Below are 16,170 nucleotides of genomic sequence, written 5' to 3' on the forward strand. Positions count from 1 at the left end.
GCACTTGTTACTTTTAACAGCAACAGATCATCCTAAAAACATCAAAAGAATCACTTTTGAAAACAATAATGCCACTTACAATTCCAATCCAGTCTAATCTGCTGTATTGATAAAAGCCTAAATGATTTTTCTTCACACTTTCTTAATTAGAGTCCATCTCAGCATATTCCACTTCATCAACATCACCATCAATCAAAAGTTTTGAATCTGGTTTTGTCCCCATGAATTGGTGTGGCCGGATTCACCTCATCCCTCCATTTTGCCTGATTCAGTCCATCCTCAACCCAACCCCCCTACTTCTTCACCTCATTCCATGTCTTACTTCCCCTTCCCCTCAAACATCCCACTTCTAATCTTCTATCACTTTCCTCTGTTATACTACTTATTTCATAATAATTTCTCTCTGCATTCTCTCTTTTCTCAGTGCTGTTACATGTCTCACCCTTTCCCAGAGCTGCCAACTTTAATATTCACCCTTCAAGGAAAAGATAACTGAGGAAGGAGAGAGATCTTTCTCAATTACACACAATCCAATGAAAGAAATCAGGGAGATGTTGAAATCAGTTTTCCACTCAAGTCAGTCAATTTTTAGGGAGTCTCCCTGACAAGCAGAGAGACTTGGTAGTCCTGCTTTCCCCTTCTTTTCATTCTTTTTAAAATTTGGTTTCTTCCTTTACATTGTTATTGCTGTTGAAGTAACTAATTGCCCTTTATTCATTTCAATGGATCAAGACCTCCAGTCATCTACATAGCCTAGGCTTTCTATGTCGGGTAGGCTGTATGTACTCTACCTTGAGGAGCGCAAATCGTCTCTGAGCTGTAAAAACCTTGTATCTCAAAATTAAAACATTTTGATGACAGCTCAGAATAAGCTAGAGTTTAGAGTGATAACATGGGTAGCAGCCTTATTTTGCCTAGATAGAGTTCTTGACAGGTATCAGAATGTTTTCTCATAATACAAGATTGTCATCATTGCCATATTTCTAAAATACAGTTTTTTTCTAAGCTGCCCTCAAAATTTTTAAAATTTTGAGATACGAGGTTTTACCAGCGTAGCCACAAAGTGCAAGACCGAAAGAACAATTCTAGTCGTCATGACACTAAACACACATCAACACTATCACTTATCTCTTACCACTGTCATGTAATGTAGCATTCTACCATCAACCTTAGCTTCAAGGAAGGTATCTTTATATTGAGGTAGTCCTACATCATCTAACCACCTGGTCACCCAATGGTAATCTAAGTCTCCTTGTTTGTCTTCACACTCTGATCCCATCGCCTGAAGGGCTAGCTGAAGCTTCTTACGATGGAGTGGATTCTTTAGACCCAAGTACTGAAGGTCAAAGTTCAAAGGTAAAATGATTCACAGGTCAAAGGTTACCAATAATGAAAACATAAACAATATATAAAAATGCAAATCAGGCTTCAAATTTCACACTTTTTTTTCTTTCATAAATTGCCTTTGTTGCAACATCCAAAGGAGAAATTACAGAAAACAAATATTGTTAATGCAAATGTGTAGGATAGGTCTAGTTATTTAATTCACTAAACAAATTCTAATGCTTTCATGTTATTCAGTTGTCCTCAAATTAAATATAAAATCAACTCAAAAATTTTGGGTTACAAATTTGGGTTCAGTTCCATTTATGTATATCTCTAAGCAGTGCATGTGAGTCTCTGCATAACCCAGTTAAAAATTTCACATCATTTTGATGATTCTAGCTCTAAGATGATTTAACAATATTCACCTTCATATTTAACCAATTGTGACCAGTAGTCTACAGGACATTCTCTCAAAACATTTTTTCACAGTAACAGTATCACTTTAAAGTTGATGGCTATATATTTTTTTTTCTGTTTTATGGACATGAAGTTAAAACAGGACTTCCTGCCTCCTATGAGGTTTGGCAAACATGTTGATATCACACTGTTAGTTAGCCAAGCTAGAGACAGGTGTAAGGGGAATGCTTATCAACTATGCTGCCAAACTTTGGCAAAAGGAAGCAAGTGACAAATCAGTCAAATTTGAGTTACTGTTGTTTCTGAAATACCCTTCGTATGTTGCACGTTCAGGCAAAGTTTGGGGAAGAAATGATCGTTCTATGGATAGATATTGAAGAAAATATGCTGTTAAATTGCATTGACGCATATGTACATGTAAATAACAAACACACATTGCTCATTTACAACAAATGATACTTTTGTAACTTGCTTCCTTTTGCTAAAGTACGACAGTATGGCTCCAATCTAAATAGAACATATTCAGATCACATGGTTGGAAATATAAAGGTATTGTAACACATGAATGTTTAGCCAGTGTATGCTGAACAAAAGTATGGCAAGCCATCCTCTCATTTAATCATATTTCTTGATATCAAGCATTCCATACTCCATATCAAGAATGTGCAACAAAAATATCAAGAAATAAAATGGTTTAAACATGTATCAAGAAATAATTTTGTTGTTAAAGGAGAAATATATTGATTATGAATATGGCCTTATTATATATCAGTGGAAAGGTCATGATGTGGAGATAATCATTTGGTCATTCAAAAATAACGAAAGTAATACATAAGGTGGAAATCGCCAATTAAAAAGCGCTAAAATGCCTCTTCGAAATACGCCTCCCATCGGTCTTTGAATTGATTGAATTTGATGACGTGTACGAGTGTACGAGAGACGTGATTGGCTCTCCCACGTCAAGCTCCACTTGCATGCAAAGGGTACGTTTTCTCCACACTGTCACTGAATACTTCGATCACGAAATGAAAGAAAACCCAGAAGTTTATCTAGATTTTGGATTTTCAAATTGATGATTTTGAAGATGAAGAGAATGATGATGAAGTTTCTAGCTCTAGTGATGTGGATGGAGGTAAATTAGGGAAATTACGTCTATGATGATGAGTCGGACAATTCAACTTGCATGCCGATTCGCTACCAACTCATGCAGCTGCTAGTGCTAGCTGCACGTAGGCCTACCACGGGCCAAAATAAATCCATGAAAATTCCAGCCTGACCATCCATACAGAGTCTCTTCCCTCTGTCAAGGCTCTAAAGAAGGAAAATGATATAACTGTACTTACAAACAAGTGACTATATCTGAATCTGAAAGCAAATCAACTCAACGAATAGCAGCAGACGATATTCACCGACGATAAACTTCACGTGGCCGTGCTGGCTGGGATAAATTGTCACTCGTTCTGTTAGATATAATTTCTATCTCATTATTTTGACAAAATTACGAAACTCTGGGAATTATTTATCTATATAAAAATATAGTAACACCTCGTACTATTTTTAAATTACGATAAAACCTTTTTTGAAGCAAAAAGTTGAGGTAAATTAGAATTGGATGTAAAAGATCATCCCCAACATGCGTAGCTCGTATTTGATTGTAAACAAACCTTCACAAACACACATTGCTTGCTCGCCTTGGCTGAGAGAGTAGATGCACGTGTTGCACAGCTCTCAATCGGCATTTCGGATGGTTTGTTTACAATCAAATACGAGCTACGCATGTTGGGGATGATCTTTTACATCTAATTCTAATTTACCTCAACTTTTTGCTTCAAAAAAGGTTTTATCGTAATTTAAAAATAGTACGAGGTGTTACTATATTTTTATATAGATAAATAATTCCCCGAGTTTCGTAATTTTGTCAAAATAATGAGGTAGAAATTATATCTAATAGAACGAGTGACAATTTATCCCAGCCAGCACAGCCACGTGAAGTTTATCGTCGGTGAATATCGTCTGCTGCTATTCGTTGAGTTGATCTGCCTTCGGATTCGGATATATTCACTTGTTTGTAAGTACAGTTATATCATTATTTTCCTTCTTAAGAGCCTTCACAGAGGGAAGAGACTCTATATGGATGGTCAGGCTGGAATTTTCAGGATTTATTTTGGCCCGCGGTAGGCCTACGTGCAGCTAGCACTAGCAGCTGCATGAGTTGGTAGCGAATCGGCATGCAAGTTGAATTGTCCGACTCATCATCATTAAGTGAGTTTCATCGGTCTCCATGATAAGTGATGTACACCATCGTGTTCTTCTAATTTTCCCCTTTAATTCGATATATAATTCTTCATTTTTATGATTTTCAATATATTTCTACTTTAACAAAAATTTAATGTCAACAATTAGGGGCCTAACCAATGTCTTGAGCTCACAAGGGTTACATGTAAATACATATTTCTCACCTTTTCTAGTTCTAGAGGAGCAGCAGCAAGTAATGTTCCACCATTCTTCACCCAGACTCTACAAGATGCAGCATACTGAGCGAGCCCCATTCCTCTGAGCCAATCAGAAACCTGCTCACTGTCCCACTTGGCAAATGGAGCGTTCAAGTCACTGAAAAAAAGATGATTTTATCAATCATAAAGAGGATATGACTTCAGAGCACTCTAACTTATAAGAGCTATACATGTAACTGGGGGATTCTAGAGAAGAATAAAAACACTTTTAATGGGCTATGCAATGAGCCAGGTGCGTTGCTATGTCAAAATATAAATCATTTTTTGTCGGGAATGACTAAAGCACCCCTGTTAAAAATAACCATGAAAACAAATTGGTCTACAACACAGATGTATGCTGTACAAGGGGTTGGTAACATGAAGTTTATTTATTTAACATTGGGCTGTTTGTTATTATTATAAGCAATCAATCATTTGTATCAATTTTTCTGGTTCCATATTCCATGAGGCAGAGTATGAAAGGCTAAGTATGTGAGGGTTTAACATGCATAAGCCCTCTGGTCAATCTGGATTTGAAATTTGAAAATTTCAAATCTACCATTATAATCCTTATCTTTACATCATCATAATGTACATTTTGGATAAAAAATATAATTAGGGATAAAAGAATTGGCTACATACTTGGTCCCATTTTCATTCTTCTTTAGGTCCCTAGACCATGCTAGTCTAGGTCCTGCTGTAGCTCTAAAACGATTGTTCCTTGAGAATTCTACTGGGTGGATATCATCATCATCATCACCATTGTGAAGATTTGCTGACCCACTACGCTTTAATCTGAAAGGAAAAATGACATGAAATTATCATTAATATTGTCATGGTAATCACATCATTACAGCATTACTTTCTAAATAATCTACAATTTCTTCATAAGAGAAATATCATCATCATCATCATCATCATCATCACCACCACCACCACCATCATCATCATCACCACCACCATCACCATCATCATCATCCCCATCATCATCATCACCATCATCATCATCACCATCATCATCATCATCATCATCATCGTCATCGTCATCATCATCATCATCATCATCATCATCAACAAACATTTAATCAGACCCTAATCATCTACTTTACCATAGACATCAGTTAAATTCAATAATTTACACAATGTACATACTTACAAAATGTATTATTATAGTTATATTATTGAGATGAAATTATTCAATAGAGGGAAGAATGCAGTCATTAATTGATGGTCCACTATTTGAGAGAATAATTTCAAACCATCAGAACTGAAAGATCTTCTGATACCGACAGTTTGCTTGAAGGCAGGTGTGACTAAAACATTAGGGATGAAAAATGGATACAGTTGTGCTCAAAAGTTTAATAGCGAAACCCACCACAAAATGCACTCCTTCATGCGGAGTGTTGAATGTAGACAACAACACTAAAATGTTCGGCGAGCCCAGAAAAACAAAATTCATTGAATGTAATATTTTCTCACCTGACTTCACAATAAAATATCTAAAACATTGCAAAACTTGAACACTTTAAATATGTTCATTTTCTGGTGGGGTTTACTAACTATTGAGCACTAGTGTTACCATTTCATGTTGAATTTGACTCAAAATGTAGATAGGTCTAGTTCTTTGCTGTTTTTCTTTAAAGTGATTGGTTACCATTGGTTTGACTTTTAAAAAATCTGAGCTAGAAGGTTACACTTGTCACCTGTGTCTGTGATATGTTACAAAAATGAAGCCCAGAAAAAATTGCGTTCGACAATAATTATTTAGTGCTTCAAAAGTTGAAATATAAAGTGACCGGAAACACCATCTTAATTTCATCCCATACACTTATGTGTACTATTTAGGCGTCTATAAGACGCCTATTTACAAAATCGGGGTTTGTCTTGTAGTTTTAGCTTTTCATTCTCAATAATGGTTGTTTTCAGGGTTTATTAGTTCGAATACATGCACTTGTACACATGTTTCATCTTGGTTTGAGAATTTTTTTGATAGGCTGCTCACAAAGTTAAACAATACCTTTAAGTTTGTTATTGGTGACGGTCCCAGACAAATGTTATACATTGTAAGCTGTAACAATTCCTTGCATCTGATTGACTGTGAGTGAAATGCTGCGCGGTACTTACTTTCCAATGAGTTTCTTGATGCCTTTGCGTTTTCTATAGTCCATGGGCGGAGTCCCTGGAGGGGCGGGGTACCCGCTCCTCTCTAGACCTTGGAAGGTAACATTTCTTGGTCTCTGCACTCCTAAGGCATCCTCTCCTTCTGACTCAGTCATGGCTGAAGAGAGAGAGAGAGAGAGAGCAATAGAGAGATGGAGAGGGACAGAGAAACGAGAGAAAAATATATAAAGAGAAAGAGGAAAATAAGAGAGAAACAGAAACATGTTGTAATATGCAAATGTAGATGAACATTTTTCTTAATTAATGACTCTATAATAATAAATTAATTTTTTTGTCAAGATCTGAAGACATCATTGAGTTTAGAGTTAAGTTCTGGTTATGAGACACAATTCCGGGAAAAAAATTTCTTAAAATGATTGGGAAACATTGATAAAAAAATCACCAAAATAAGAAGATATAAATATACACCGAGTTACAAACACTGCACACAAAAACACATGCATGGGACTGCATAAAAATGTTAAGGCTTATATTTTGGTTGTATCTTGAAGTGAGACCATCTTACAAGCAGTGAATCTATTTCACTATGACATTCACTCGAAATAACATAACAATTCACACTCACTACTTTCAGCATTTCAGACAACTTGCCTCCCTCTTGTAATGCAATTATTAAAAAAATCTCTCACAAAGTTCTTGCATCACTGCTCTGCACTTCAGATTAGAGTTTTCCTTGCCTGATTTCATATCATGCTTCATGTAATAATCCCTCGAGCATTAAGAACCATTGAGTTTTAAAAGGTAATAAATCCACTTTTGAAAAAAACAACATCAGGGTCCCTTAAAACAAGCAATTAAGGTTTAGCGATTGATCGCTAATTTCAAAGAACGATTCTGATTGGTTCATAGTCAGTCTACTGAACAAAATGCGCATGCAACAAGGATCTTGGTTGGTCATTTCATTTACATGTAGCAATTAATCGCTAACCTTTGTGTTACGGCGCCCTGGTCATAATACAGCGAGGTAAAGTATGATGGTGGTCCCTAAGTCTGTGCACCTAACAATTTATAATTAATAATGTTCCTTATATCATCATGAGTAAGTGTACCAAATATCTCATAAAAATTTGAAAGAAACATAGGATTTTCTTGGAAAAAACCTTGGGCAGTCATTTCAGATTGAAAAAAAGATGGTACCCCATGTCTGCGCACCCATTCACTTTGCACACGATACAGGGATTTTCATGAGAAAGGCTGCATTTTTAGGTCTTCACATGAAATGCCCTAAATTCATTATTTTTCAACCATTTTGAGTAGAATTTTCTAATGTATATCTGTCTATGTATTGCATGTGTAAAGTTTATGTTCGTTACATATCTTCTTTTACTAGAACTGCGCAGATACGGGTGTGCGCAGACAAGGGAGACTGCACAGACTTGGGGGAACTTGCCATAAGACAGCAGAATTCACAGAGACTATTGATTTCAATTGATAGGGTTTTTTTAAGCCAGATGAATTATGTCATCTGAGATCTATATTGAACTGGTTCTGAAATATTTTGAATAACGTAGCATTTTGACATCTCATAAAAATGCCCTTCTCATTGAGTTTGGACATTTCTTGTGTCCATGTAACTTTTCCTTTTATAAAATAACCTTATTTCATGAAAATGAAATTTAAGCCATGACATTCCCTGATTTTCTACAAGACTTAATTGCTGTCCTAGAATATATAATTTAGTTTTATTTGAAAAATTTGTCTGCATTTTGATGGATGTTTAAAATTAAATTTGGTGATAGATACTATACCTGAAAATTTTCTCTAACCTTGATTTTGAAATTGAATGGAAAATGCACTTTAAATGTATCCAAAGAGGTTTTCGTTGGTTAAGAACAATTCTGAGATGAATGCATTTTGAGAGCAATTTGGAGGGTTAGAGTATGTGATTGATTTTGATTTTTGATCATTATTACCGTGTTTACATGTGCATCAGCTTTTGGTTCAGAACCAAAAGCGGATGCAGAATCGGCTTTTGGTTTATCTTGCACCGCGTTTACACGCTGTCACAGCTCGCGGTGCAGAATCGGCTCGAGTAGCAAAAACCTGAAATGATCCGCACATCAATAATTATACGTCATAATAAAGACAACGCAGGATCCGTGCGCTTACAAGTACGTCATAATGGTAAAGTAAATGAAATGCGCGCCAATTGCCGATGCAGAAGCGGCTTTCTGTTTACACGTAGAAAAAAAGCCGATTCTGCATCGGCTCGCGGTTCCCAACCTACTACTTTGGTGGTGCAAAATTGCCGATTCTGCACCGAGAGCCGATGCAAGTCAATCGTGTTTACACGCAACAAAAAAGCTGATTCTGCATCGGCTCGCAGTTCTGAACCGCGAGCCGATGCAGCGTGTAAACACGGTATATGTTACATTATCTATGGAATTATCAGACTGAATATTTGTGCATTCTGTATAAAATCTTACACACAAATGCACTTTCCTCTAAAACAAGGCCTCATTGGTGTACAGATGGGGGGGGGGTGCTTGCCCCCCCCCCCCAATTTACCACAACCAATTAAAATAAATAGAAAGAGAGAAAGGTGAAACATGATATTATTTTCTGAATATCAATTATGTAAAAATCTTTCTCAAAATTTGAATTTTTTTAAATTTCACAATTTTTGCTCGCTCACTTTGCTCATTCAAAACTACTTCTTAATTTTACCTGATACACCATACCTGGCCCACTCAAAAATTGTTGGTTCATTTTCCCACATCAAAGCTGTCATACATATATCCTGGGTACAAAGTGGAATTAATTCACAAATAGTATCATATTCCACATCAGGCTATAAATACATTAATAATTCAGCCAGAAGCTATTGTGTACAGTGTATACTTGAGTTCACAATATCCCCCATTGCTTCATGGAGAGTGAGTGATGCAAGCCTGTGATGATAATAAAGACACCAAAATCAAGGTTTTCTTCCACTATTTTCTAAGAATATTATATTCTGCTGCTTTTCTTGTGCATTTATTCATGTACTTTTTCCTATTGAGCCCCTATGCTAGAGATACTACATGCAGGGTCTATAAAGAATTTGTACTGCACATAAATCAAATGGTGTTCAATGGGCTTATACAAAAGTCCATTATCTGAGTGACTTTAAAGGAAAAGTCTACCTTCAAGTAATCTTCAAGGTACGTAAATATCCTTTAATAAAAGCAGAACAACTTATAAAGATATCTATGAATATTTATACACTTTGATATCACTACTCTTTTCTTTGTTTTTCCGTCCCTACTCTCTCTTTTCTCTCTGTTTTGTCCTCTTTCCTTTTTTACTTTAGGTGCTGTCATTGCTAGAACCACGTCCAAGGAGAGACTAAAACTCAATTTAGTCAAAGAAATAAGTTAACTGTTCAGAATCTGAACATGATTTAATATATCCGTAATGTAATTTAAAACTAACGCAAACCTTCTTAGTGTGAGAAACTCATAAATCTTCTTCACAACCATATTTCTATCAGATAATATAATAAGAATTATGCACAGCACATGTAATTTAATGTTGATACTTCATCGGCTGGCACTGTAGAGCAAATCAAAGATAATGTAATAATATTTTTACATAGCAATGGGAGATGGGGGATTAGGGATTTAACCCCTACCCATCCCCTTGGTCTCCCTATAAAATGGGGGGGGGGAATCAAACTCCCACCCCCCTTCATTACTGACAAGGGTCACAGTGGAGGTCTGGAGGATAGGATTTAGGACACAGTACATCACATCAAACCAACTAAATGTAGATCCGCCCCAGCATAGCAATATGTTCATGAAATTGAATTTACACTGTACCGGTGCTACATTTTCAGCAAATATCATATTCACTTGTACATCTCTTTTTATGTTAGGTTTATCATTTTGAAAATTATTGTGATATTTTGCATTACAAACTAAAATATTTGTAAAATTCATCAAAATTTGAGCATCGGCTGTGACTAACTTTCAATAAACCCTCATTTCAGATAAATGAAACTCTATCCAGGAAAAATGGTGTGAAATAGTCAGAATGCCTTGTGTAAGGACTAAGTGCTATACAAGGTATTGACGTTGTGACCTATGCACCCTGCAGTTGTGTACTAATATCATTAAAATACATCTCTTCTAGCATCTTAATGTAACAAACACTTCATATCACTTTAATACAACATGAGTCAGCTAAAAAAGTGTCCTATCTTTCATTGCAATGTGTTAAGTGAGTGTATCAATTTAAGTGAGATTAGAACAGAAGGCATACCACAAGATGATGAACAATTAATAATGATGTAGTAATCTTTGGGATTATGTCATGAATCAACACTCTTAAAATATTCTGTGTATGAGAGTGAGTCATGGAGCGTTGTGGCCCAGTGGATTAGTCTTCGGACTTTGAAACAGAGGGTCGTGGGTTCGAATCCCAGCCATGGCGTAATTTCCTTCGGCAAGAAACTGATCCACAATGTGCTGCACTCAACCCAGGTGAGGTAAATGGGTACCGGTAGGAAGTAATTCCTTAAAAAGCTGTGTGCGCTATGAACGCCTAGCTTAGCCGGGTAATATAGGAGCGCCTTGAGCACCTAACAAGGTGGATATGTGCGCAATATAAATACCCTATATTATTATTATTATTATAATCCACATTATTAAAAAAAAATGGAAAACAATGTGTGAAGGTTTTACAACTCCAATTCATCTTAGGTCATCATGCATTAAAGGGAAAGCTCACCCTGATCATAAGTTTGTTTTAAAGAAGATATTTAAAAAAATAATAAATATTGGTGAAGAATAACAGAGAATTATGCATTTTGAAGTTTTTATTTTGTGACATCTATATGTCGTATGATCACATAACTTGAATTAAAAACAAAAATTTACAGTGATTTTATTTGTGTGGTGGATATATCATTTGTACGCAATAATTCACACTAACTTCTATTACGAAAAATATTTTTATTCATGTTTTATAATTTTTTCTTTTTTTATTTAAGCCACATGATATACATGGGAGCTGCTCACATATAACCAAAGTTAAATCTTTAATTAAAAACCTATAACTTGAGATTCTTTGATGGATACATGGGAACTGCTCACATATAACCAAAGTTAAATCTTTAATTAAAAACCCATAACTTGAGATTCTTTGATGGATACATGGGAGCTGCTCACATATAACCAAAGTTAAATCTTTAATTAAAAACCCATAACTTGAGATTCTTTGATGGATACATGGGAGCTGCTCACATATAACCAAAGTTAAATCTTTAATTAAAAACCCATAACTTGAGATTCTTTGATGGATACATGGGAGCTGCTCACATATAACCAAAGTTAAATCTTTAATTAAAAACCCATAACTTGAGATTCTTTGATGGATACATGGGAGCTGCTCACATATAACCAAAGTTAAATCTTTAATTAAAAACCCATAACTTGAGATTCTTTGATGGATACATGGGAGCTGCTCACATATAACCAAAGTTAAATCTTTAATTAAAAACCCATAACTTGAGATTCTTTGATGGATACATGGGAGCTGCTCACATATAACCAAAGTTAAATCTTTAATCAAAAACCCATAACTTGAGATTCTTTGATGGATACATGGGAGCTGCTCACATATAACCAAAGTTAAATCTTTAATCAAAAACCCATAACTTGAGATTCTTTGATGGATACATGGGAGCTGCTCACATATAACCAAAGTTAAATCTTTAATCAAAAACCCATAACTTGAGATTCTTTGATGGATACGTGGGAGCTGCTCACATATAACCAAAGTGAAATCTTTAATCAAAAACCCATAACTTGAGATTCTTTGATGGATACATGGGAGCTGCTCACATATAACCAAAGTTAAATCTTTAATCAAAAACCCATAACTTGAGATTCTTTGATGGATACATGGGAGCTGCTCACATATAACCAAAGTTAAATCTTTAATCAAAAACCCATAACTTGAGATTCTTTGATGGATACATGGGAGCTGCTCACATATAACCAAAGTTAAATCTTTAATCAAAAACCCATAACTTGAGATTCTTTGATGGATACATGGGAGCTGCTCACATATAACCAAAGTTAAATCTTTAATCAAAAACCCATAACTTGAGATTCTTTGATGGATACATGGGAGCTGCTCACATATAACCAAAGTTAAATCTTTAATCAAAAACCCATAACTTGAGATTCATAGGGTGCGTTTATCCGCCACTTTTTCACCCTAGAATCATGATCTGAATCATGATTCAAATCATGATTCTGCAGAATCACGATTGCGTTTAGTCGAAATTGAATATAATCATGATTAGAATCACAAACATGAAACACGAAAAAAGGGGCGTTTGGAAAGACGTTTCTGCAGAATCACGTACGAAAATGTTCGAATAAACGATATCGTGATTTGAATCATGATTATATGACCTCACTGTGTCGTCGGGCTACGGCTTTCGGTTTGACTCTTGCCAAGCTTATGCTCATTGTATGTACATGATTACTCTGCATGCATTTCTTGTCATGTTCAAGTTCTGTGTTGGTCTTCGCATCGTCCACTACTTTTCATTTTTTGGTCATGTCTTCAACTTCAAGTTCTAGTAAATGAATTAACTGGAGACAATGATGAGTATAGAGTGTCAATATTAAATTGGATCTACGCTGAAATTCACTTCCGAACACCATTTTGGATTAACTAACAAGATGAATAGAAGCATATGGACCTTATATGATAGAAGTAAACAAAATTAGGTTGAATTCTGGAAGCAAAATATTTTTCGAGAGCCGAAACACGTGCGAAAAACTTCCTCTGTCAAACTGCGCACTAGTGATGCGCACTGGATTGGCCCGAATCTGAGGAGAAACAGCATTGGAATGACGGTCGTCTAAACGCTGATTCTGTGAAATCGTGATTCATGTTTGTGTTTTGAATCATGATTCAAATCATGATTCAAATCATGATTCTGGCTTGAGGTCGCGTAAACGCAGCCTTTGATGGATACTTGGGAGCTGCTCACATATAACCAAAGTTAAATCTTTAATCAACAAGTGGAATGCCTCTGGCCGTCTCACCTGCATCACGCGATTCAATATAGCAGCAGTGCTGATTTTGAAAACTACTATAACTCGCACAAGATGTTCAGTGATACTTGGTTACTCTTATTTCCACGTTTTATGAACTAGACCAATACACTTATAGAGATATGATGGCAATTCAACAAATACCCCCAACTTGGCCAAAGTTCTTTGACCTTACATGACCTTTGACCTTGATCATGTGACCTGAAACTCGCACAGGATGTTCAGTGATACTTGATTACTATTATGTCCAAGTTTTATGAACTAGACCAACACACTTTCAAATTTATGGCTGTAATTCAACAAATACCCCAATTTGGCCAAAGTTCATTGACCCTAAATGACCTTTGACCTTGATCATGTGACCTGAAACTTGCACAGGATGTTCAGTAATACTTGATTACTATTATGTCCAAGTTTCATGAATCAGATCCATAAACTTTCAAAGTTATGATGGTAATTCAACAGATACCCCCAATTCGGCCAAAGTTCATTGACCCTAAATGACCTTTGACCTTGGTCATGTGATGTGAAACTCAAGCAGGATGTTCAGTGATACTTGATTAACCTTATGTATAAGTTTCATGAATTAGGTCCATATATTTTCTAAGTTATGATGACATTTCAAAAACTTAACCTTAGGTTAAGATTTTGATGTTGATTCCCCCAACATGGTCTAAGTTCATTGACCCTAAATGACCTTTGACCTTGGTCATGTGACATGAAACTCAGGCAGGATGTTCAGTAATACTTGATTAACCTTATGGCCAAGTTTCATGAACTAGGTCCATATACTTTCTAAGTTATGCTGTCATTTCAAAAACTTAACCTCAGGTTAAGATTTGGTGTTGACGCCGCCGTCGCCGCCGTCGCCGCCGTCGCCGCCGCCGTCGCCGTCGGAAAAGCGGCGCCTATAGTCTCACTCTGCTATGCAGGTGAGACAAAAACCCATAACTTGAGATTCTTTGATGGATACATGGGAGCTGCTCACATATAACAAAAGTTAAATCTTTAATCAAAAACCCATAACTTGAGATTCTTTGATGGATACATGGGAGCTGCTCACATATAACCAAAGTTAAATCTTTAATCAAAAACCCATAACTTGAGATTCTTTGATGGATACATGGGAGCTGCTCACATATAACCAAAGTTAAATCTTTAATAAAAAACCCATAACTTCAGATTCTTTGATGGATACATGGGAGCTGCTCACATATAACCAAAGTTAAATCTTTAATCAAAAACCCATAACTTGAGATTCTTTGATGGATACATGGGAGCTGCTCACATATAACCAAAGTTAAATCTTTAATCAAAAACCCATAACTTGAAATTCTTTGATGGATTTTCATCAACCCTCACTAATATTTTTATCATTGTTTCAGATTTTATCAAAATAAAATATAATGAAAATTGTTTTCTTTATGTATTTTTTTTTTCTTTTTAGAAGCAAAATCCTACATACCTTGTTTGTTTCTAATATAGAGCATTCTTGTTGCTTGGAGTAATCAGATCTAATCCAATTTATTCCATAGATAAACCTACATTGTAACACAGGTCGAACTCTAACAGTGCAATTTTACACCATTTCAGGTGCATCTGAATATGTGAAATGACACTTTGTGTCTTAATCATATAGCTCAATCTATAAAGGACAAAACAGCTTCTGATCTGTTTCCGGTTTGAAATGATAAACATTTAAACCATTCATAAAATGTCAAAGTTGGTACCAAATCTTTGCCTTTGGAATGAACACATTAGCAGTTGATATTGTACTTTGGACTGTAGTATCAGTTTGATGTGTGATGTAGAAACCTTTGTAAATATTGACTCTTTATATTTTGAAGGGTGAATATTGACTCATGGATTCTTGAATATTCGCTTAATTACACCATTAATTGAGCATGAAGTGAATCATCCGAAAGAGTCATTATAAAAACGGAAGTATTTATCTCTACCTGATTAATTCATGTTTATTGTATGTCAATAATATATCTACAATTCATGGAATTTATGATGAGGGGCAATTCACATGAATGCCATATCACAAAATCTAAAAATTTTCATTCACAAAGTTCATAACACTGTTACTCTATGTTGGATTTCCACCAAACCTTCCTATGTTTCTTAATTATTTTTGAATGTTTTTGCCTTTGAAAAAAAGCCAACATAATGTCAGGATGAATGTCCCCTTTAAACCATGATTTAAAGACAAATACCAGTTGAGGTTAAATCTAAACATGAATTTGAGCGGAATCCACTAAAATTAACAATTTTCCATGTATGAATGTAAAATATGTGCCAAATAATTTCGGTAAATATGAGTGATTCTGTTGCAAATTTCTTATGTAAGACTGTACAGAACATTGTAAACTTATTCTATTACAACCAGAAATGTATATTATCAAATTTGAGAAGCAATATTATTCCCTGATATACTATATCATCTACTTGTGAATTGTAGACTTTTGTAAAAATACAGTCTGGGAAACTGATATGGAAAAGAAAGAAATAAAAACAATTTGGAAATATAAGGATTACCTGCCAGCAAATATGAAAATAAATTAATGAAAAAAATGTGATAAGAAGTATGCTCCCTACGAGAGGGCTGAAGTACATGTTCATTCTTCAATAAGCTAAAACTATATTCATATGTGTGTAGCAGCGGTGAATGCTTGATTGCACAATATAAAATCAAT

The 16,170-nt window shown here is 35.4% G+C and overlaps 1 protein-coding gene across 1 annotated transcript in view; it reads right to left on the reverse strand.

Annotated features, from left to right (window-relative positions):
* Positions 1–15,004, reverse strand: part of LOC135155466 (liprin-beta-1-like) — a 37,288-nt gene extending 22,284 nt beyond the window's left edge. Inside the window, exons 1-6 of the mRNA XM_064104443.1 lie at positions 14,937–15,004; positions 6,360–6,513; positions 4,878–5,030; positions 4,203–4,353; positions 1,136–1,336; positions 1–32 (exon numbers count right to left, since the gene is read on the reverse strand). The exon at positions 1–32 is cut by the window's left edge and continues 91 nt beyond it. Of these exons, the coding sequence (XP_063960513.1) occupies positions 1–32; positions 1,136–1,336; positions 4,203–4,353; positions 4,878–5,030; positions 6,360–6,513; positions 14,937–14,961 (716 nt within the window). The 5' untranslated portion in view covers positions 14,962–15,004. The remainder of the gene's footprint in view (positions 33–1,135; positions 1,337–4,202; positions 4,354–4,877; positions 5,031–6,359; positions 6,514–14,936) is intronic.
* Between the last annotated feature and the right edge of the window lie 1,166 nt (positions 15,005–16,170).

The sequence above is a fragment of the Lytechinus pictus genome, chromosome 9 (assembly GCF_037042905.1).
Source record: "Lytechinus pictus isolate F3 Inbred chromosome 9, Lp3.0, whole genome shotgun sequence".
NCBI classification, from domain to species: domain Eukaryota; kingdom Metazoa; phylum Echinodermata; class Echinoidea; order Temnopleuroida; family Toxopneustidae; genus Lytechinus; species Lytechinus pictus.